The sequence below is a fragment of the Myotis daubentonii genome, chromosome 17, assembly GCF_963259705.1.
Source record: "Myotis daubentonii chromosome 17, mMyoDau2.1, whole genome shotgun sequence".
NCBI classification, from domain to species: Eukaryota; Metazoa; Chordata; class Mammalia; order Chiroptera; family Vespertilionidae; genus Myotis; species Myotis daubentonii.
Window position 1 is genome coordinate 22,933,090 of NC_081856.1, and position 15,794 is coordinate 22,948,883.

At 47.5% G+C, this 15,794-nt stretch overlaps 1 protein-coding gene across 5 annotated transcripts in view; it reads right to left on the reverse strand.

Moving 5' to 3' along the window:
• Window positions 1-11,654: 11,654 nt before the first annotated feature.
• CHD7 (chromodomain helicase DNA binding protein 7) overlaps window positions 11,655-15,794 on the reverse strand; it is a 183,428-nt gene continuing 179,288 nt past the window's right edge. For 4 of the 5 annotated variants that reach the window (XM_059673112.1, XM_059673114.1, XM_059673110.1 and 1 more), the window contains 3 exons: window positions 15,496-15,636; window positions 15,190-15,294; window positions 11,655-13,573 (listed from right to left, as the gene is read on the reverse strand). In XM_059673112.1, the coding sequence (XP_059529095.1) occupies window positions 12,659-13,573; window positions 15,190-15,294; window positions 15,496-15,636 (1,161 nt within the window). In that variant the 3' untranslated portion in view covers window positions 11,655-12,658. Of the gene's footprint in view, window positions 13,574-13,601; window positions 14,530-15,189; window positions 15,295-15,495; window positions 15,637-15,794 lie in introns of those variants that run through there. The other variant, XM_059673115.1, reaches the window with a different exon arrangement.

Genomic DNA, 15,794 nt, shown 5'->3' on the forward strand with positions numbered 1-15,794 from the left:
CTCACCCTCACCCTCACTCCCACTTTGTATGTAAGGACGCAGGCCCGGGGAGGTGGAGCAGCTTGCTGTGGGGCACGCACCTTGTCACTGGTGGCGCAGGGTTCCAGCGGACTCACCCAGCCAGTCCATCGCCCCAACACGATAGCAGCACCGCCTTTCACCACGTGGGGGGCTCTTCCTCTTTCCTTTTCTGATGTGGTTGGCCCGACCTGTAAACTGTTACTATAGGTACTCATTTAAACAATTAAAAGAGAACAACAGCAAATGAAACATCACTGGGTCTGAGTGTGCTGGGGTTGCTGTAAGAAGTGCCACAGACTGGGCGGTTTAAAAACCAAACATTTCTTCTCTCACGGTTCTAGAGGCTGAGGTCCAAGATCAAGGTGCCGGCTGGGTTGGTCCTTCTGAGGCCTTCCTGCTTGTCTGGTAGATGGCCATCGTCTTCTCCCCGTGTCTTCGCATGGTCCTCTCTCTGCCTGTCCGTGTCCTCCTCTCTTCTTACCAGGACACGAGTCAGATGGAGTTGGGGCCCACCCACAGACCTTAGTGCACCGTAATTACCGCTGTAAAGGCCCTACCTCCAAACAGTCCCATTCTGAGGCGCTGGGGGATGCATTTCAGCTTGTAACACAGGGTCTGCCTTTTTTTCCAGTGGAAAACCCACACACGAAAACATCTGATTACAAACCAATAGGCCCAACTCTTGCAGGCGTACAAATCCTCATTCTTTACCAGGTGTGAGCTGTTCAAACCAGCAAAGTCTGTCTCTGTGTCCCTTTAAACCAAACTTTGGAAAAGAAGAGCTGGTTCCTGGCAGAGATCTTGCTTGCTTGCCTTTCATTCCCCCTTGGAGGCTGGGACCTGATCCACTGCCCACCTGTGTCCTGCACGGCCCGAGTCTGCCGCATCCTGACTGCTGACCTGGGGAGCTGCTGCAGGGGCCCCAGCCCCAAGCCTGAGCAGCGTGGACGCAAAGGATGGGGGACCTTGTAAATAAGAAAGCGGGATTCCGACTCCTGAGGGCCAGCAACAGATGCAGAAGCCTTTCCCTCTCGCCTCAGCTTCTTCCTCGTAAGGACAGCCAGCTGAGGCAGCTTTCCAGGACCTGTTTTATTATATTTAATTTGATTTTCATACCATGAGGGTGGGCCTGAGCTCGCTGGGGTGAAGGGAGTGATGACTAAGGTGCCGTCTGCCATCTGGCAGGGGTGGGCACACCTGTGTGTCCAGGAACCTGGGTTAGCTTGGCAGGGATGCCGTTCAGGTCCCAGGGCCAGCTTCCAGAAGCTAGACAGGGAGAAAAGGAGTCATGTCTGTCTTCTGGCTTTGCCTGCAGACCCAGGAGAGAGGCCCCGAGATGCACTAGGTTGCCCTGAGTTTCCATCCGCCTCGATGCTGATGAATGAGAAAATAATTCATCCCAGTAAACACAAACACACTCACACGAGAACGGGGCAGATACAATGGGGACAGCCTTCCCTGTGGTACCATCGTCTGCAGGGGCAGCCTGCACAATAGCTGACATTGTAAACCCGTTTCTTTGGTGCCAGTGCTGCCCAGCAATTCCACATGCATTACCTCATTCGGTCTTCAGAGCAGGCCTGTGTGGTAGGTGCCCTTACCAAGCCCACGCTGTGCAGGAGGAGAAGGAGGCAGTCATGACTGCCGGAGGGACACAATGGAGACAGGAGTCCCCTGTGCCTTTGGGGGAGATACTCAGTTTAATTGCAAACTGGGTTTCCCTCCTCAGGGACTGGTCTGTCATCAGTTTTCCATTTCCAAGTGGCGGTTAAACGCAATCCCAAATGTAAAGCACAGTGGAGGGAAGGTAGTCAGTAACATGGTAGGAAGTGTGTCAGGTGTTGGCTGGGTCCCCGACTTCAGGTGCTCACTTCATAAAGAATGTAAATATCTCAACACTATATTGTACACCTAAAACTAATATAATATTGTAAGGCAACTGTAACTGAAAATTAATTTATAAAAATTTGTTTTAACAATTGACCTGGCTGGTGTGGTTCAGTGGTTAGAGAGTCAGCCCACAGACCGAAGGGGCACCGGCTTGGTTCCTGGTCAAGGGTACGTACCTGGGTTGCGGGTTCCATCCCCAAGCCTTCTTGGGGTGCATGTGGGAGGCAACCAATCGGTGTTTCTCTCCCGCATCAGTACTTCTTTCTTTCTCTCTCCCCGCCCCTCCCTCCCACTCTTTCTAAAAATCAATGGAAAAAAGATCACACAACAACAACACAAAAATTTTAAAAAAGAAAAGCAATCCCAAATCAACTCAAATGTAATTTTCTGGCTCTCTCTCACGACCCTCTCAAAGAGGGAGTCATAGACACTTTGAGGACCCAACGAAACCTAGGGACCCTCTTTCCAGAAACACACACACACACACACACACACAGTTGTGCCTCCAACTTCAGGGGACGGGGGCTACCTTCACCTTCCTTCCTCAGAGCCCATCCGCAGCCCAGGTTAAGAATCCTTTCTGAAAAGCAGGATGTTCCAAAAAGAAGGCCATTGCCCCTTCCTGAATCGAAAAATCAAATGACAGGGGAACGATACATGTTTAATGAAACCTAGTACAATAACAACAAAAGATTAGCGTGCATGACAGGGAGAAAGGATATGTTGCATTTTGTGAAGTTTTGAAAAAATTCTTATCTGAACGTGAACGTGGACGAGGTCCCAGTGTACCTCTCTCTCTGGTGCTGGAGAGCCAGCCCTCCAGACAGCCTCCGGCCCCCGCCTCCCGCCTCAGGCCTGGCCTTGCTCTCCTCAACTGAGAACTCTCTGTGTTTCCAGGACACCACCGGCCTTATTTCTGTGAATGTTCCTTGCAAACTAGATCACCGAGCCACTTCCCGGGGGGCCTGTCGCTGCCCTCGGCTGTGCCACGCCCTGGAAGTTCCTTGTATGGTTTACACGGAGTGTCAGCCCAGTGCTGGACTAAGGATGTGGCAGACTCACGCTTTCTAATCCTCACACAACACTACCAGGAAGGCGTTCTCATGATGAGTATGATGACTACTCCAGATTGACAAGCGAGGAAGGTGAGGCTGAGAGAGGAACACGCTCTTGTGTGCAGGGCTGCCCACTGTGCGGTGGAGCTGCCCGCAGGGTGTGAGAACGTGAGGAAGAAAGATCTATGGTAGGAGTTCCTTCCTTTTAAAAAACTGTGGCACAGCTACATGATGGAATATTATGCTGCTGTAAAAAGGAAGGAACTCCTACCATTTGCAACAGCATGGATGGAGCTGGAGAGCATTATGCTAAGTGAAATAAGTCATTCAGAAAAAGATAAATATCACATGCTCTCACTCATTTGTGGATTATAATGAACAACGTAAACCGATGAACAAAAACAGATGTAGAGACAGAGAAGCATTGATCAGATGCTCAAAACTCAGAGGGAAGGTAGGGGAGGGTGGGGGTGAGGGGGAAAGATCAACCAAAGGACTTGTATGCATGCATATAAGCATAAGTGATGGATGTGGACAACAGGGGGTGAGGGTGAGGGCAGGATTGGGGGGATGAGAGGACATTGGGGGGATAAGGACACATTTGTAATATCTTAATCAATAAAGGGAAAAAATGAAAAAATAAAGAAAGATCTCTGGGTCTTGAGGGCAGACTTGCCTGCAAGACCCCCAAGCCCCTTGCTAGCCTGGGATTGCAGAACTTTAATATCTTTAATGTCTACACTTGTGGTTTCAAAGCCGCATCACTTGAGATAATAATGCATGCAAAATGTGTTGAAATCTGTAAATTGCAGGCAGCAATGTTATTTATACAAACTATGTCAGCAACATGCTAAGGCCCTTGAGATCAAAAACCCTGACTCCAGCCTGGCTGGCATGGCTCGGTGGTTGAGCATTGACCTATGAACCAGGAGATCACGGTTCGATTCCCAGTTAGGGCACATGCCTGGGTTGCGGGCTCAATCCTCAGTGTAGCGTGTGCAGGAGGCAGTGATCAATGATTCTCTCTCAACATTGATGTTTCTATTTCTCTCTCCCTCTCCCTTCCTCTCTGAAATCAATAAAAATATATTAAAAACGACAACAGCCCTGACTCCATTCTCTGTCCCCCACCCCTAGCCCCACATACCCTCCAGCCACAATGAAATATTTGCCACCTGACCGCTGCTTAAAGACAAGTTCCCTTTCTCTAGTGAACTTACAGAAAGTGTCCTTAACAGACACTCCATGGCATTTGTCCTTGAGAGAGAGGAGGCTTCGTGTAGGAAGGCCCAAGCGCGACGTGTCTGCCTCGAGCCCCTGAAGCAAGGTGCCCGGCCACAGAAGGAACCGCCTGTGGACACTGGCAGCAGGGCTGCTCTGCTGGGCCATCGCTGCCATCATTTTCAGGTCCCTGTTGGTGGCACCCTCGAGAGCAGTGGCATCATGACCGGCTCATGCAGGGGACGCTGCCGTGTCAGTCATTTAACTGAAGTTTCTTTCTTTTTTTTTTTTTTTAAATGTATTTTATCGGTTTTTTACAGAGAGGAAGGGAGAGAGATAGAGAGTTAGAAACATCGATCAGCTGCCTCCTGCACATCTCCTACTGGGGATATGCCCGCAACCCAGGTACATGCCCTTGACCGGAATCAAACCTGGGACCTTTCAGTCCGCAGGCCGACGCTCTATCCACTGAGCCAAACCGGTTTCGGCATTAACTGAAGTTTCTTAACCTTTCTTTCAGGCGACGATTCAGATGCCTCACCTTCAGGTGAAAGCGGGTGAGTTTAAGCCAGGGGTGGGCAAACTTTTTGACTCGAGGGCCACAATGGGTTCTTAAACTGGACCGGAGGGCCGGAACAAAAGCATGGATGGAGTGTTTGTGTGAAGTAATACATGTTAACACTGCTGCTGGTGAAGGAGCGGAGGGGAGAGCAAGAGAACCCTCCGCTCTTTCGGCTCCGCGGGCCGGATAGAACAGCCGAACGGGCCGGATCCGGCTCGCGGGCTGTAGTTTGCCCAGGGCTGGTTTAAGCCGTCCGCGCTCTGGATGAGGGCGTCAGGGGCAGGGAGCTAAAATTACCTGCAGCCGAGGACAACCAATCACGTTCCCTGCCCTCTCCCAGATCTGTGGGCTCAGAACCTTCTTAATTATTCAATGCATTTAGCTGCACTGACAACCAACTGGCCGGGATCGTTTGTCCCGGTCACAGCTATTCAAGCTCTAAGTCTGCCTAAAGCCTTGAGTCATGGTGGTTTTGGTGTCTCCTTGAGGGCAGGGAGAGGTGCCGTGCTCTGCATGGTCCCCGAGAGGAAAGGGGCCGCGCCAACCGCATCTCGGCTCCTCGGGCACCTGCCCCATGGCAGCCTGGCACTGGCCCGCAATCTGCTTCACTGCCAGGCCAGGCCCACCACAAATAAAATAGCCAGCTGCTGAGAGCCGGCTCTCTGACAGGCAGCTGGCCGAGCACAGGCGTGTCTGCAGCGGGCCCGCTGACGATGGCCTCTCAGCCTCGTAGCCATTGGCGCTCCAAGCACAAGGAGAAACAACAAGCGGGTCTCAGAGTTGCCTTTCTTCTTGTAAAAATGTTCCCCCTTGGCCTCTCAGTTCCTTCCCACCTTTCACAGGTCAGCCCTGTTTTGCTCACTCAGCCTGCTCCCAAACCACATTAAAAAATAAAAGAAAAACATAAACAGTTTTTGTTTCCTTGACATCATAAACAGTTCTCAGATTTGTGCAGTAATTATCCCCAACAATTGATACTTAGGTTTGGGGTTGAAATTTCTGCTCTAATTGCCTTCTCCCTCCCCCTCACCCCCTGGATTCTCAAGGCCAATGGAATTCTTTTCTCGAATTCTCATGGGGGCCCAGGGGCAGGGCCCAGCACCTCGTCCGGGAACTGCCACCGCTGTTAGTCTGGCTTCTGTCTTAGGACACGCAGGTTCTACACGAAATGGGCCTCCAAGAAAAGGGGCTTTAGGATTGGTTTGTAACTTGACATTGTGGAGAGTAAGGGGGAAAGGAAGGTTTTTAAATGGTTTTATGTGACCCTTCGGGCTATTCCGAGTCTGCCAGCTGCTCCTCAGAAGCTAGCCATGGCTCTGGCCGCAGGAACCGGGAGGTGAGAGGCAGGCCAGCCTCGTCTGGGGAGAACAATGCCTCCGCAGTCACACACAACAGGCGCCTCTCGTTTTCCAGGAACCCGTACAATCAGGTGGCAAGGATCCTGGAGGTGCCTTGCAGGGCCCCTGAGCCCAGCCAGAGAACAGAAGCTCTGCAGCTACAGATATGCAAATCCGTTCTCGGAGTGCCACAGCCCAGAAAATCCGCTGCTGGGGCTGCCTTCCAGGCCACTCAGGAACTCAGGGCTCATTCACCAGCCAAATCCTCCAGAACAGGCTTCGGTACCACACACAGGCACTTACTAGTAGATGACCAGTTGCAGAGGTGATGTCATAAAATCATCATGGATGAAGGAAAGCGTGCTCATAATTGCTTTTTTTTTTGGGGGGGGGGGGAACTTGAACATCTTTCAGTTATCCTTCGCTAGTACTTTTTTCTTGTAGCATGAGATTCTGGAACCTTCTGGTTTGTTCTCCCTCAGATCATCACATCAGTTGTTATTAAAAGAGTTTGTAGCTTATTCTATTTTAGGTTTGGGGTTTTTGCTTAAGACGGTATGTAGATCTGAATTAATGTGAATGGTAGGTTTATACGTTAGACACACAGTCACAGCTGCACACAGCCCCCACCGGACAAGTCTACGTCTTCATTCTCTCCTCCACACTTGTCTCACCACTGGGCCCTGGGCCAGTGACCCCGCCTCCCCGCGGGGTGGTGGCAAGAACACTGGGGTGTGGCGTGGATTCACTCCCCAGTGCCTGTTAACAAACAAGAGTGCTGACCTCTAAGATGTGAAGAGCTTCCTGACTCCTAAGGAAACATGGTGAAACATGCTGGGCAGGAAGGATCTTCCGTCCTGAATGCGATGTGCACTCCCCAAACCACTACATTCACAGCCTCCTTCGGTTTCAGTCGCCCCGCCTACCTCCAAGTCCCTGGTCTCTTGAGCTGTGACCGGCAATGGAGATGGTTTTGGGTTGCACAGGATACGAAGCCACTGTGCGACCTGGCCCCAGGCACACCAAAGAATCGGGTTTCTCTCCCTTGTAATCGAGCTTTCACATCAAACTGCAGAGGTGGGCAAGGGACAATGGAGGAAGCCACCTCAAGTTTTCAGTGATTCCTGAACAATTATTTTGACGTAGTGTTTGTTTCTCTTCATTATACAGTAGAAATTGATTATGCTGTCCTTTAGCTAGAGCTTAAAATTCACCAGGACAAATTTATCCTGGGGTCCAGTCAAGACCTTGTAAGAAAGGTTCGCAGGAAGGACCCTACAGAGGGAGGGAGGCGCCACTATACTATCACGTCTGTAAGCATCTAGAGACCAAGTCTGCCATCTCTGTCTGTTCAATGATGAAAATTTCATCACAGCTTAGGACCTACACAAATTATAAGAATACATTGTTCTGAAGATAAAGATGCCAGGTGAAAGGATATTTGAAATTTTAATGGTTGCTGCCCTGTTCAATTTATTTAAATTACATGGTAAACATTCATTGATTAAGGAGACACAAATTAAAATTCAACTCTATGTGAGTAGATCCAAAATCAGGTCCACAGACCAACAGACCCCCGAGGAAGTGGAGCCACGCTGCCACACAGGCACACAAGGAGGTTTCTGTGTTGGTTTAGAGACTCCATGAAGAATGGGAGCAGCAACAGGAAAGTTGAGCAGAAACCTTACACAAAAATATTGTGAAAATAGTTCAAAATACTGTGAAAATCACCATCCTAACTCCTACCAGAAAAACTCCAAATTGGGTGACTCTCCCAATAAAGTCAGTGATGACATACTTTGTGACCGGAGTCTTACATTCAACTAAGTAATCCAGAAGTTAACTTACTCATCTATTTTGCCAAATGTAGTTTACTGTAAAATGTCTACAAAACTGTGGTAAATCTTATCTGTGCTAAGAAAATACAGACAATTGCTCATTAGAGAGCCGAGTCGAACGAGTTAGATATATTCTAACTTTTAAGTGCTTGTTAGTGGAGGTCATTTGCATTGTTTTGCTTCCTAATTTAAATTTATCGATGGCTCTGGAGACACGGCCACGCTCACACACACATCACTTCAGCAATGCACATAGACAGTCTTACCTCTGCTACCTGTTAGAAATAAAGTTTCTTAAAACTCTTCCCAAACATAATTAGCAAGTAATTTTCATTGAACTGAAAAGATAATTTTGGAACCGGGCACGTAAGGAACATTTTTCTCTTCCCAGTATCTTGTAACACGAATCATGGAATTTTTTTTTTTAAAGCATAGTGAAACTCTTCATCTCTTGGTTTTACTCTAGGTACATTTCAGTAGGAGTAATCCTGAGGAGTTAATACAAATTATTCAGGTAATTTAAACGGGAGGCTCTATCTCTTTAACATCTAGCAGTGGTTCTCAACCTTCCTAATGCTGCGACCTTTTAATACAGTTCCTCATGTTGTGGTGACCCCCAACCATAAAATTATTTTCGTTGCTACTTCATAATTGTAATTTTGCTACTGTTATGAATCGTAAATGTAAATATCTGATATGCAAGATGTATTTTCAGGGGTCGCGACCCACAGGTTGAGAACCACTGAATAGGATTAGGTCACTTTCCTACATTAATCCTTCCAAAGACCAAACCCTCCACCAAGGCCGTCCTGGTCCCTGTCTCCTCCCTCTTCTAGGCAGACAGGTTCCCGGTCCCCCCTTGTCTTCCAAGCTCACTCTCAATTCATGATCACCATGGCGTTGGCTGTTCCCTTTACCTACAACATTCTCCAATCAGCTCTTGTCTGGTGCCTGCTTCTCATCACTCACACGTAAGCAAAGCATCTACTCTTTCAAGAGCTCCTCCCTGACCAGCTGATCACCCTATTTAATATGTTCCTCTATCTACAAAAACTTCATTGGTAATGGGTATCATGTCTCTTCTTCCTACAATGTAAGCTCCATGACAGCAGGGGACTCCTCTGTCTTTGCTTTCATTGCTGTGCTCTTGCCGCTAAATCGGCATCTAACACCCAATGTTGTGAAGAATGTTAATTCTACTAGTGCACCGGCTAAGGGCCTGGGCTTTGAAGTTGGCTCAATCTGGGTTCAAATATCAGGTTTGCCATTTACTAGCTCTACAGCTTAAGTATGTTCACCTTTTATAAAAACAATTTCTTTATAACAAATAGAAAAACTCATAGGGCAAGATGAATCCAGATTTAAATGAGTAACTGAGACTAAAGTTTCCTTAGCACTCACACTAGCCCAGGCTCTACTTCCTGTAGACTTGCTCTTCATTCTCAACCCCAAACTTAAGGTTCCTTACAGAGGGGTTGGGGGGGGGGGACGTAAAAATACAGAAGCCCCAGACACTTTAGCTCATCATCATGATGATTTTCTTGCAGAGACCTGAGAGTGCAGTAACGCGGGAGAGCAAAGCAGCTCTAAAGCAGGGCTGCCAGGTCCAGTGCAGCTGCTGTATTTCCTGGGGCCAGTTCCTTAAACTCCCAGGGCTGGCTCCTCTGGAGAACCTGCATCTCCCTCACAGAGACAACGATGAAGCAGAAGCACATGGAACGCACTCGGCACCTCAGTGCTCAATTCACACGAAGCACACGACGAGCGCCTCTTGGTAACAGATGGCATTTGGAATATTTCTCACTTAGGTCAACTCAAGACCCAATATTAATAAATTCCATCAAGAAAAAAGCATTTTCCAATGTCGAAAACTGAGCGTGTCAACCGGTGAATTCCAGAAAACCCAGAGCTAGCGGTTGGCTACCTACCCAGGGCACCTCTGGCCACAGCTACTGATGCCTTTGCTTTGAAGACCATCATTGCTCTTAGCATGTTCTCCTAACCAGTCACATCCTAGGCCAGTGATGGCGAACCTATGACACGCGTGTCAGAGGTGACACGCGAACTCATTTTTTTGGTTGATTTTTGTTAAATGGCATTTAAATATATAAAATAAATATCAAAAATATAAGTCTTTGTTTTACTACGGTTGCAAATATCAAAAAACTTCTGTATGTGACACGGCACCAGCGTTAAGTTAGGGTTTTTCAAAATGCTGACACGCCGAGCTCAAAAGGTTCGCCATCACTGTCTAGGCTCTACTTATGTAAGGTCGTAGGAAAACTTCCGGCTCTAAAGAATTGTATAAAAAGACCCTTTTATGATTCATTTCATTAAATAAAGGTCATTCTAGGTCTTAAGGCTTAAAACAATATACCCGTTGAACATTTAAAGTCTCTGTGCTCCATGCAGATCCAGCTTTACTTTACTTTCCATGTTCAAAGAACCCATTTCGGAGTGTTCTCTTCAAGGCCCTTGGCTCCAGTGCACACCACCCAGTTGTTAACTTTCCAGCAGCAGCAGGAGTGAGGGCAGAAGCAAGCCCAGGACCTCTGGGCGGTTTCCGGTTGGTCCTTCTCCACCTCATAACGGGTATGTTTCATCTTGGGATATAAATTAAGCAAATCCCATTGTCTAAAGCAGTGGTTCTCAACCTTCCTAATGCCGCGACCCTTTAATACAGTTCCTCATGTTGTGGTGACCCCCAATTTCATTGTTACAAATTGAACATAGTTAAAGCATAGTGATTCATCAAAAAACAGTATGTAATTATATATGTGTTTTCCGATGGTCTTAGGCGACCCCTGTGAAAGCGTTGTTCGACCCCCAAAGGGGTCACGACCCACAGGTTGAGAACCGCTGGTCTAAGGGGATTTAGACCAGCGGTCGCCAACCGGTGGTCCGCAGACTACTGGTGATCCGTGAGGTCCGAAAGGTTGGCGACCGCTGGTTTAGACGGTCTGTCTGTCTTGCAACATCGGCGGGCGTGGACGGGGCGTGCAGGTGGGGGAAGGTGAGGAGGCGGCGACAGTCACAGGACTGCAGACTCCGCTCTTCTCCCTTTTCACTGCGTGGAAATAGGGCTTTGTGTTTGGTCGGGTGACATGACAAGGGAAAAACAGTAGCTCTCAAATTAGACTTTACCTCAAATATCAAAGGTCACAGAGGGGGGCACGGATCCGACGCTCTGGAGTCTGCGTGCGTGTGCACTTGGCATGCTTGCTGAAGTGGGTCCCTTGTCACCCCGCCTGGGCTCTCCACAGCTCCTGGCAGCCGGCACTGGTCCGCGGGGCACCACAGCGCCTTTGTGTCCCTTGCTGACACTCCGGCATTGTGTTTTTCTGCCCATTAACCAAGGATAAATGACCTAGATATTGTGCCTATTAAAGCCTCATTTTTCTCGTGCCCTTTTGTTCGGCGGTGTACCACATTATCAGACGCCGCACACATTTTTAAGTATCCTCAGTCGCAGATGCCCTTTGGAGGGAGTAATAGGAGGGTTTTGTGTGTGGTTCTGCGGAGATATCTGGAGTGGAATTATGTGCAGGTAATTTAAGGCTTCCCTTCCTGTCTAGTCTGAAGACAACCGGGTTAGCGCCTCACTAACAGCTGATCTAGCAGGAGAGGATATATCAAGAAACTGTACAAAGGCCAGAATGCTGTATTTGCATCTATTGCGAAGACAAAAAATAGAGCCAACACCAGTTCCCCTACACACTACATCCTATAATTACATTTCTGCATATCATGGGTCACTTTTATTAAAAGCATCATTACTACAGTTGGCAGCAATTTACAGTTTATCTTACATGATAGCAGTTTTCAAAGGAAAAAATAAAAGGACATCACAACAAAGAAAAACAATACATTTACAAAGTCATGTCTGTAAACTTCAAGGCTAGTTTAGAGCTGAGGTAATGCTGTTTTAGCTTTGTGGCTAAAGTAACAAAGTCCTTTAATTTAAAAAAAAAAGGTACCTGATTCTCTAGTCTCTCACTCTTTTATTTATTCATCTATTTATTTTGTTTATACCAGTGCATTACAAGACCACGAGACAATGGAACTGTAGTTCTATCTGGCGAGAACCCTCCCAGTAGGTTAATTTCCAAAGGGACCCTTCACATTCAACAGCTGCCTTATTATTGCTGCGCCTCAGGACAGAGACGTTCACACTAACGTGGAGATTGTCAGAGTGTACGGATGTGTGTGTGTGTGTGTGTGTGTGTATGCGCGAGTGTGGGCACCCCAGACAGTCAGAAAGGGAAACCAATGAGCAAGGATGATATGTACGGTAAATTTCATCTTGACCTTCACAGCAACGAAATTAAAATTAAAAAAATTAAATATATAACTTCATACTTCCTTCGAGCGGCGCGTCCTTCTGTGAGTGCCGCCCCGTTACAAATTGCTCTTTATTATAATACCAATGGTACCACACGAAGAGGAAACGAAGCAGAGCATTATGTAAGTTTTCCTTAAAAAGACATGATCACCTCTCAAATTTCATCTCTCCTAGGGGTAATAAATAATGCACTGCACAATACTTAAGGACCAAGATACCTTTTGACACACCTGTATAACATGACTTGGACTTTTTTTCTTCTTTTTTTTCTTTTTGCTACACTATGTTACAGAACAGCTTATAAAACTAGGTATGAACATTAACTGTGAGTGTAAACAGTAGGACTACCACTTGTCAAAAGTTTTAAACACTTGAACGGGAACTGGGACTGGTTACTCGTCATTCTCATTGTTTTCTAGTTCCTCCCCGCCATCCAGCGAGTCCAGCTCTTCACCCTGTGCTATTTCGTCTTCGAGGACGGAGGACTCCGCCGTCTTGTCCAGGTTCTCCTCGGCGTCGCTGCCCTCGAGGTGCTCCTCTTCCTGAAAGGCCGCCCCCTCGGCCTTGTCGGGGCCCTTCTCCGCGCCCGAGCCCACGGTGTTCTGCAGTCCTGCCAGCGCGGGGAACCCGGGCAGCGTCAATCCTCCCAGCCCCGGAGGTAGAAACATGGAAGGGTAGAAGAGGCCTGGGGCCATGGTGGACAGGAGGAAAGGGTTGAAGGCGAGCGGGTTGGAGGGCAATCCGGTCGAGGCAGTAGCAGCACCAACGGGACCATTCGCAGAGTCAGTAGCCGAAACAGCGTCTGTGCTTTTCTCGGGGTCTTTGCTCTCCTCCTCGTTCTCGTTGCCCTTCTCCTCCCCCTTGGAAGTGCCGTCGTCCGGGTCTCCCTGACTGGACGCAGTAGTGGTGTTCCCAGCAGCAGTGGACAGGGGGCTGTTGAGCAGCCCGCCCAGGCCGAACATGTTGGGCAGGCCCGCCATGCCCGGCAGCATCAGGGGCAGCACGGCCGCAGGGTTCTTGGCGTCGCCTCCGGCCGCGGCAGCTGTGGCCAGTCCGGGAGGGAAGCCCATGAGCCCTGCCAGCTGGAGAGACTGGAGGCTCTGGAGGTTCTGAAGGCTCGTGAGGTCCATCCCCGCAAACAGGCTGTTCACCAGCAGCGGGTTGATGCCCGACGTGGAGGCCACGGCGGCGGCGGCGGCCGCTCTGGCGATTTCGCTCTTGGGCCTTCTTCCTCGTCGGCTCGCTCCTTCTCCCCTCACCACAGGTCCAGTGAGAAGACGGTCAAACATCGACTCGGGAACAAAACCCTGGAGGAAATGGAGAGGCAAACAGTGGCTGCAGAAGCTGCTGAAGAACTTACTTTCAATGGGGCTCTGATGACCTGAAACCTGATGTTCTGAACGGAAATACATAAGCGATTATTTCCACTCTCAAAGCTCAAATGGTAAAAATTAGGACAGCAAAATCTCTGTATTTTAGCATCATATTGGCTCACGGAATTGGGCTGAGCTGCACAAAACTGTCAAAGGCTACTCTGGAGTGAGGTAATGGCACCTAGAACGGAGGGCTGCTCAGAAACGTGAAGGAACAAACTTCTGACTGAATCTCAATGCAAGTGAAACAAAAGATTACACACTTTCTGCTCCTGCTCATGACACCCTCAGAAAAACAGAACTCTGGGGATGGAGAACAGATCAGCGCCGTCAGGGGCCAGAGGTGTGAGAGAGGAACACCAGGGATTCTGGAACCGTCTGCACTGTGATTACGGTGGCAGTTCACAGGCCATCCATGTTTAGGACTAATATTACTAGACACCAAAAGGAAGATACACTGCTTTGCTGTATACTTCAAAACAAACAAACAAAAAAGAATCAAGACATCATTAACACATTAATTTTAAAAAGAAACTAATAGTGAAGAAAACTCAGAATTGCTGTATTTTTTATTTGTTTATTTTAGGGATTTTCAACAGTGTGCCGCAGGAATTTTTAAAACACGCAATACCTGACTACTTAGTCAGGGCACTGACCATTTTTCCCATAGACTGTCAAATAAAAAACTGACACGAGCCAACACAACAATGGCAGTCCGGTGTGAATGCCCTGTCTTGAACTATCTATAATAAAAGCGTAATATGCTAATTAGATCAAACAGCCAGACGATCTTCTGGATGACCTTTTGGATGACCTTCCGGACGACCTTCCAAGACAAAGCCAGGGCTGGGAGGGCCGAGTCTCTTGCACGAATTTCATGCATCCAGCCTCTAGTACATATATAAGTCATATAACAGAGTTGTATCTTATTGGTCATGTTGCATAATAAGGTTGCCTGTGATTGGTTAATTCTTGGTACCAAAAATCTTGACATAGAAGTGTAGGCACCTGATTTTTTTAAAAAGTTACCTTGGAGCAAGATGGGTAATTGCTATTTTTGGTAAATAAATAAAAATTATACCTATTTCTTTTGTCAGATCTGCTAAACAATGTATTTTTTGGTGTGCTGCAGAATTTTAGTAATTACTACTCTATGTGTGCCATGAGATGAAAAAGGTTTAAAATTGCTTGTTTATTTTAGTATCAGAAATCACAATTAATCTTCATCCACTCAGCCACCATGAACTCCGCTCCACAGGTGGACTGCTGCTGGGTTTACCAGGGGCATCCCTCCCGGAGGCAGCTCACCTCCCAGACTGTGAACGTGCATTTCCACACAATCCTCTTAAACCAGAACTGTTCAGTTAACACACTTCGGATTAATGATGTAGACATAAGACACGATGTGTTTATGAGATGTGAAAATGATGTATTATGTCAATTCTTTTAAGCTATTCTTTTATGTCTTTCTGTTAAGGACCAACAGAAAATAAAGAAAAATTCAGGAAAGCGGTTGTGTTGAGAAGCCGTCACGCAGAGCTTGTACTTACAGACTGCTTAACGATGTCAGTCCAGTCGGGAGCAACTGCAAACTCAGGGTTTTCTTCCAGCCACCTGGGCAGATCCTTCATGGGAGGTGCCATCGCTCCGCCCATCTGGGGAGAGGCATGGGAAACGTAAGTCCTTCCCTCTCCCCTCCCGTCTCTCTCTCTCTCTCCACATATACACACACATACCATACACATATACTCTGAAAGAAATGTGATTTTTTTTTTTTAATAAAAAGATCTCAGACTAAAACATTTCTTTCTGGGATAAGAAATCACAGAGAGAAAGAGTCCCCTTCCCACATTTACCTTCTTTCCATTTCGTTTATTGACGACGGGCACCCTTTCCTCTCCTGTCAAAGTGTTTATATCCAATTTGTTAGGGTTTCGACATCTATGTCGTTTCTGTTTCGGTTTCTGAAATGAGGAAAACAGCACATCCGCATTCTTCTGCAAAAAAACAAATGTCTTTAGTAAAATTGCATTTAATACTTATTTTTTTCCTGTATAAATAACAAACTATCAAGTCATCTTCAATTATTATGGAAGCTTCAAGAATTATTTGAATTACTAGAAACCATACTTTTCTTTGAAAGGAAAAAGTCCTC